At 54.2% G+C, this 6764-nt stretch overlaps 1 protein-coding gene across 1 annotated transcript; it reads right to left on the reverse strand.

The window, feature by feature from the left end:
- Window positions 1-1304: 1304 nt before the first annotated feature.
- Window positions 1305-4246, reverse strand: ATP5F1D (ATP synthase F1 subunit delta). The gene is made up of 4 exons (XM_078620710.1): window positions 3990-4246; window positions 2261-2414; window positions 1879-1967; window positions 1305-1607 (listed from the first exon to the last, which is right to left on the reverse strand). The coding sequence occupies exons 1-4, from the start codon at window positions 4203-4205 to the stop codon at window positions 1485-1487; spliced, it is 582 nt and encodes a 193-aa protein (XP_078476836.1). The 5' UTR covers window positions 4206-4246; the 3' UTR covers window positions 1305-1484.
- Between the last annotated feature and the right edge of the window lie 2518 nt (window positions 4247-6764).

Genomic DNA, 6764 nt, shown 5'->3' on the forward strand with positions numbered 1-6764 from the left:
GGGAGACTCGGAGAACGTAGGTTTCTTCAGGATAACAACGCCGGTCCCTCTGGGGACCCGGCTTATATTCTCTGCGGCTGGCTCCGCCCATGGCCACGACCACCTTCCAGAAACCTTGGGCAGGATCTGGATGCTAACCACCCCTAGCCTCCACTTGGGCCCCTTTGTTGACTTAACTGGTCACGTGTCAACCAAAGTGCCATGGCCTTTAGTAATCTCATTCCTACGGCCGGCACTCCCACACCCTGTCCTGTAAGGCTGGCACTACACGCCAGAGGTGGGACAAAGTCATTGTTATGCAAGTCCAAGTCGAGTCGCAAGTCATCAAATTCATGACTCGAGTCTGACTCGAGTCCAAGTCACATGACTCGAGTCCACGCCTCTGCTACACGCCAAGCGTGATGCCATTCAGCGCTATCAATCAGCGCTCACCGGGCCCCTTTAGGGCCGGCACTGCAGTGACATCCCGCGATGTCACTAGGCTTGTAATAGTTTGCGTAAGCTTATTTTTCGTGATCCTATTTCTCTGAATATTATCGCCACTGCAGTGTAATTCATCAGTAACTGTTGCAGTATCGCTGTGGTTCACATTTAATGTAATGGTTTTAGTAATCGCTGTTAAAGTTGTAAATTGTAGTAATTCTTGTATCATTTCATTCGAGACTTTGTTTGATTGGGGGAGTATTTTTGCACTATTGGCCCATTCAGCATCTAGCATGGAATGTATTAACTAAGTCATGCAACTACTTCTCATTTGTATTCAATGAAAGCTGACGAAAATATAATTTTAATATTCGTCTCGTTGCAACTCTATTCAACACACACTGGCGTTCAATACACCCACACGACACTTATCGCACACTACAAGCAGTACACACGCTGCACTCAACACCATCACCACACATCACACTGCATGCACAAGGAAAAAAGATAAAGATTCCCCGTATAGCCTTAACAGACTGTTGGGGCAAGTGCTGTTAGCGAGCACCTACGAAGGACGGAACGGTACATGAGGTGGATTGCCAGCACCACGCCCGACCACCTTTGTCTCCCCGGTGGCGACGTTTATGAGTTGACGTAGGGGAGGCCCAGGATCGGTGCAGATAATCGTCACTGGTGTTGGCCGTGAGCGGGAATCGAACCCGGGATGCCAGGTTCGTAGTGCAGCACGATGTCCGCTACACAACCACTTCTCCCAAGGAACACACACACGCTTCTCCCAAGGATCACACACACGCACAGATGTGCACGCGGCAAGCTTCTACGCTGGCAAATGAGAGACAGAAAGTTAGGATTGCGAGCGCTGTGTTTTAAATAAACCTTTTTATTAGTGCTTCACCCGTGCACAGATGCGCGTGGGGAGGCGGGCGGGGGCGGCAGGTGGTCCACTGCAGGGGTCACTAGTGGGGGCGAGACCCAGGTGTGGGTGTGACGAGGGGTGATGATGATGGGGTGGGCGAGCAGGCCAGACGACTGGCGCTGTTCTACTCCAGCGCCTTGACCAGCGCCTCGCTCGCCTCCACCGCGATGAGCGCCTCCGCCCGGGGAATCTCCCCCGCCGCCGCCGACAGCTCACCCTGGGCTCGCGCCAGTTCGGCACGCGCCGCCTGCACATTCGAGCCGCACACGACGTCACGTACGCGGTCACGCGCACAGCCACACGTACTCCGTGTCACGCATAGTTACGTGGTAACGCAGAATTTCTGCACGTGCCCCCCCGTGTACATGCGGCGTCCTGTGCACGCAGTCATATAGACATGTACACAAAGTCACGGTAGCATAGTCGCACAGTGTGACACGCGCGCCGTCACGTACACACGGTTACGTGTACACGCAGTCACGCGAGTTTATGGCGGGCGGGTGTCACAGGCGGGTTACCTGCACGTCCAATTGCTCGATCGGCACCGCCTCCTCCGCCAGCAGCTGCACGGAGGAGTCGGCGTTCACCGTGAGGGAGCCGCTGCTCACTGCGGGAAGACCACGCGCCACGCGTCACGGCACGAACCACAACCCGCCACAACCGCCGCCGCAGTGGTCATCAACGTTACCACCACAGCACCAGTCATGCACCACGCATCACGGCACGAGCCGCAACACCACTATTGCTGACCATTATCACCGCTGTCGCCGCCACCACTGTTGCCACAACCTTCACGATACCACCACACAAATCATATAGCACAGCACGACCCACGGACGCCACCACCACCACCGTCAATATCACTACGACCACCACCGTGGGATGGGGAGGGCCACGCACCAAAGAACTTTGCGCTGGTGCCGTCATCCTTGAAGACGGTGACAAGACCAGGGCGCAACACGGCGAGCGTGGGCACGTGGTTGGGCAGGATCCCGAACATGCCGGTGAGCGTGGGCACGTCCACCTGGCGCACACCTCCGCCATTGAAAAACACCTGCACGGAAACGTGGTGCAGAGGTGACAAGAGACCAGGGTCACGGGGATACAAGAGACAAGGTGACATGGGGATACAGGAGATGCGGTACACGGGGACACGGTGATACGAGAGGCACAGGGACATGGAATACAAGAGAAACAAACAGGTAATGGGGTCACAAAGATACAGCACCTCGGATTAGCACGATTGACTGCGTACTGTGCGAAAGAAGTTCAACAGAGGTTTTTGTTTTACAAGACACGTGGGGGTATTAGGGCACGGGTCACATGGACACTCAGGACACGGGGCATGGAACAAAGGTCATTTGAAGGGAGACATCGCACAGGGTCAGACGAGACAAGGCACATGAGACACGGGGGACTTAGGGGTCACGGACCATGGAGACAATGGGCACGAGACGGACGGGGTCAAGGGAGGCTGGGGGCAAGGTGACACGGGGGGTAAAAGGCACGGACGCGCGTGAAACGCGGGAATGGCTTGCAGAATGTGAGGTCCTGGCCGAGGGCTGGGTGAGGGTAAACCTGAAAAGACAGAGTGGCTGCATCGTTGAAGAGCTAAATGGCAAATGCCAAGAAATGAACATGCCAAGGGCAAGAGGTCGCGCGCCCGGGCGTGCGGGTCTAGCGGCGATGTCGTCACGGGGGTGTTACACGCAGCCACTGCGACGGGCTCCCGGAGCCGGGACCCGAGCGTCAGGAACGATCTTTGTGACGGGGAGAGCCGCAAACAGGGAGGGAGAGACGGAGAGAGGCACGAAGACTGGCAGCCAGAGACGTGCGGCGACACGGACACTGGGAGACAGGGACACGAGCAACTCGGACATGGGGATATTGAGACACGGAGACGACGATGATGATGCATTGTGACGGGGGAGACCTCTGGACACTGAGACCGTGAGACCTTCAGATGGGTGGACAGAGTATCGGAGAAATTGAGAGAGTGCGCGGGGCGCCATGGATGGTGGGATAAGTGTCGTGCGAGTGTCGTTGTGAACATCGGGAGTGTTGTGTGAGTGTCATGTGAGTGTTGTGTGAGTGTCGTGTGAGTGTTGAGTGTTATGCGAGTGTTGTGGGAGTGTGCAATGTGAGTGTTGGGAGTGTTGTGTGAGTGTCGTGTGAGTGTTGTGAGAGTGTGCAATGTGAGTGTTGAGTGTTGTGGGAGTGTGCCATGAGAGTGTTGTGGGAGTGTGCAATGTGAGTGTCGTGTGAGTGTTGAGTGAGTGTTGTGTGTGCCATAAGAGTGTTGTGGGAGTGTGCAATGAGAGTGTCGTGTGAGTGTTGAGTGTTGTGGGAGTGTGCAATGAGTGTTGTGGGAGTGTGCAATGTGAGTGTTGAGTGTGCCATGAGAGTGTCGTGTGAGTGTTGTGGGAGTGTTGAGTGTTGTGGGAGTGTGCAATGTGAGTGTCGTGTGAGTGTTGAGTGTTGTGGGAGTGTGCAATGTGAGTGTTGAGTGTGTGTTGAGTGTGCCATGAGAGTGTCGTGTGAGTATTGTGCGAGTATCGTGCGAGTGTTCTGAGTGCCATGTGAGTGTTGAGAGTGTCGCGTGAACGCCGTTGCGGGTGGCGGCCCTCACCTGGTACGGAGACGCGAACGTCAGCGCCATGCCGGACGCGCTCGCGGGCGCCGGCTCCGCGTAGCCGCGGCTCCCCGCGGGTCCCGCGCACCGCGGGGCTCGGGCCCCGAGGGGGAGCCGCGGGCTCAGGGCGCCGCGCAGCAGCAGCAGCAGCAGCGGCCGCTGCCGCAGCGGCAGCAGCTGCAGCAGCAGAGACGACGAGACGGAGGCGGCCATGACGGGGACAAGGGGGAGCTCAAGGACGACACCCACGCGTTTCCGGCCTCCCAGACTGCCCCGCGCGACAGCCACCTCTGAGAGGCGCTTCCGCCCACTGCGGACGGTATATCGCGATATATCGCGCCTTACGATATATCGCGCCTTACGATATATCGCGATATATATTGCACAAAACGATATCAAATACGATATATCGCACGATACAATATATCGCAGGATAGATGACACGACGCGATATATCGCGATAAACGATATACCGTGCCTTACGATATGTCGCGATATACGATATATCGCGCCTTACGATATATCGCGCCTTACGATATATCGCGCCTAATACGATATATTGGACGATGCCATATATTACACGATACGATATGTCGCACGCTTTTTTGTTTTGTTTCATATGCGTCGGGACAGATACTTGGAAGAAGGAGGAGGAGGAAGCGAATTACCGGCGATAGTCCAAACTAAAGTGACGGTGACACGCCACTCGGATGAGCATCGATCCATTGGTTCTCATCTCCCGTTTGCAGCCCTCGATCAGCTGGTGGAAAATCCACATTCCTCTGGTGGGAGCGGGTCCATCCACAGGACAACCACTCACGGTCGTCGCCTGACTGTCTCCACAAAGTGGGATGTATTGTATCGACCACGGCGGTTGGATGATGATGGGCCGAGACATCGCCGAGGAGATGGAGCGGTTAAAACACATTCCTGCTGCGGAGGGAGCTGGTAGGAACGTTGGGTTGCTCGGTCAATGGCCAGGGTCAACGGCGGCGTGGTGTTTTCCGCAAATATGGCCGACCGTGAGGGCGGGCACAAGCGGCGTGAGTAGGTTAAACGTTGAGTTTTATAAGGGCACCACGGGGTGACCAGCCCCTCCCCACCCAGCCCCACTCCTCTCACCCCCCACCCAGCCCCACCCTCCCCACCCAACCCCTCCCTCCCCACCCAGCCCCTCCCCACCTTCCCCACCCAGCCCCTCCCCACCCTGCCCACCCAGCCCCTCCCTCCCCACCCAGCCCGACCCAGCCCCTCCCCACCCTGCCCACCCAGCCCCTCCCTCCCCACCCAGCCCCTCCCTGCACGACGGACACAATAATCCCCTTTGGGTTGGTGTAACCAGGAGGTTCCTACCAGTATCAACTTTCTGTGCAAGTGCTGGGTGGATGTGCACATCGCAGGATCGCGAGAGGTGCCTTGGGTAGGCCTTCATCCAGCAGTGGATTGGCCATGCGGCCGTCTGGAACGCTCTCTTCCGATATGAGGGAGCCACTGGAGCTATGCAATTTTAAATCATCATCTCGATTGAAAACTCACTTTCTTGACAACTGCTTTGTGTCTTTAGTGGTGTCCTTCCCCCGCGCCTCCGATTTGCACGGTTGGCTACACACGGTGCGAAAGAAGTTAAACAGGTATAAAATAAAATAAATCACGACGTTTCGGGCGCAACACAAGGGTCCGTCATCACCTGATGATTTATTTTACTTTTTCTACCTACGTGACTTTACCGAAAAAAACAAAGAGTATGGATTCCTGCAGTCACGAAAGCTTCAAATCAAGATTTGAAGCTCAACACACAAAGATACCTGGCTGGTGATGATGAATGTCGCTGTGTCGCTGTGCTGTCAGTGAGGCAATACTGGGAATTCCCGAGTTCAGGTGCTCTGTGCAAACTGGGCCAGGAGTCCCACCCAGGAGGTCGCGAGCTGAGTGGCTGCGGTTTGGCCGCGTAAATAATTTCCCAATGACTGATGCACGTTTTTTTTGTTATAGAGTAATAATGTGCAGGCATGGGTGACCGGTCTGAGACATCCACCATCATCCATCACGGGACCTACCACAGCCCGCCTTCTGCACGGACGGATGGATAACAAATAAAAATACGGATTCAAATCCAGGGATCTTGATTGGTGGTGGCCATGATGAAGTATAATCTGAGAGATCCTGGGTTTAAAATCTTGAGTTCAAGATATCTGTATCATTGGTTCAGTGTCTCTGTCATGGCCATTATTAATTCTCTGAGAGAGACACGTGAAGATCTTGGGTTTGAACCTCTAACTAAAGATAGCGTTACTCCTGGCTCTTTCGGTAAAGTCACGTAGAAGGGAAATAAGAAAAAAATAGAAATATAAAACATAATAAAAAAATGTATTATTTTATTATTTCCCTTCTACGTGACTTTAGCGAAAGAACCAGAAGTATAGATCCCTGCAGTCACGAAAGCTTTAAATCAAAATTTAAAGATAGCGTTGTTTCAATATCTCTGACATGACCATTATTAATTCTCTGAGAGAGACACGTGAAGAACCTGGGTTTGAACCTCTAAGTAAAGATAGCGTTGTTTCAGTGTCTCTGACATGGCCATTATGAACCAGGAACGCCCCATTATGAACCCTCTCAGAGAGAGGGAACCCAAACCCCAGGACTTCAACCTTGAGTCCACGATCTCATTTGGCGCAGGTGTCTGACATCGTGGCAATTATGAACCTTATACGTTCGTTATGGCATCCCGACAAATCACAATCAGACCCAGGGCTCGTGTGAATGTGTGTA

The sequence above is a fragment of the Lampetra planeri genome, chromosome 3, assembly GCF_965212315.1.
Source record: "Lampetra planeri chromosome 3, kcLamPlan1.2.h2, whole genome shotgun sequence".
In the NCBI taxonomy this organism is placed as follows: Eukaryota; Metazoa; Chordata; class Hyperoartia; order Petromyzontiformes; family Petromyzontidae; genus Lampetra; species Lampetra planeri.

Coding starts and splice junctions, on each gene's coding strand:
- ATP5F1D (XM_078620710.1), bottom strand. CDS start 4,205: ATGGCCGCCTCCGTCTCGTCGTCTCTGCTGCTGCAGCTGCTGCCGCTG. Junction 2,415..3,989: donor CGTTCGCGTCTCCGTACCAG/GTGAGGGCCGCC, acceptor GTTTCCGTGCAG/GTGTTTTTCAATGGCGGAGG. Junction 1,608..1,878: donor TCGAGCAATTGGACGTGCAG/GTAACCCGCCTG, acceptor TCGAATGTGCAG/GCGGCGCGTGCCGAACTGGC.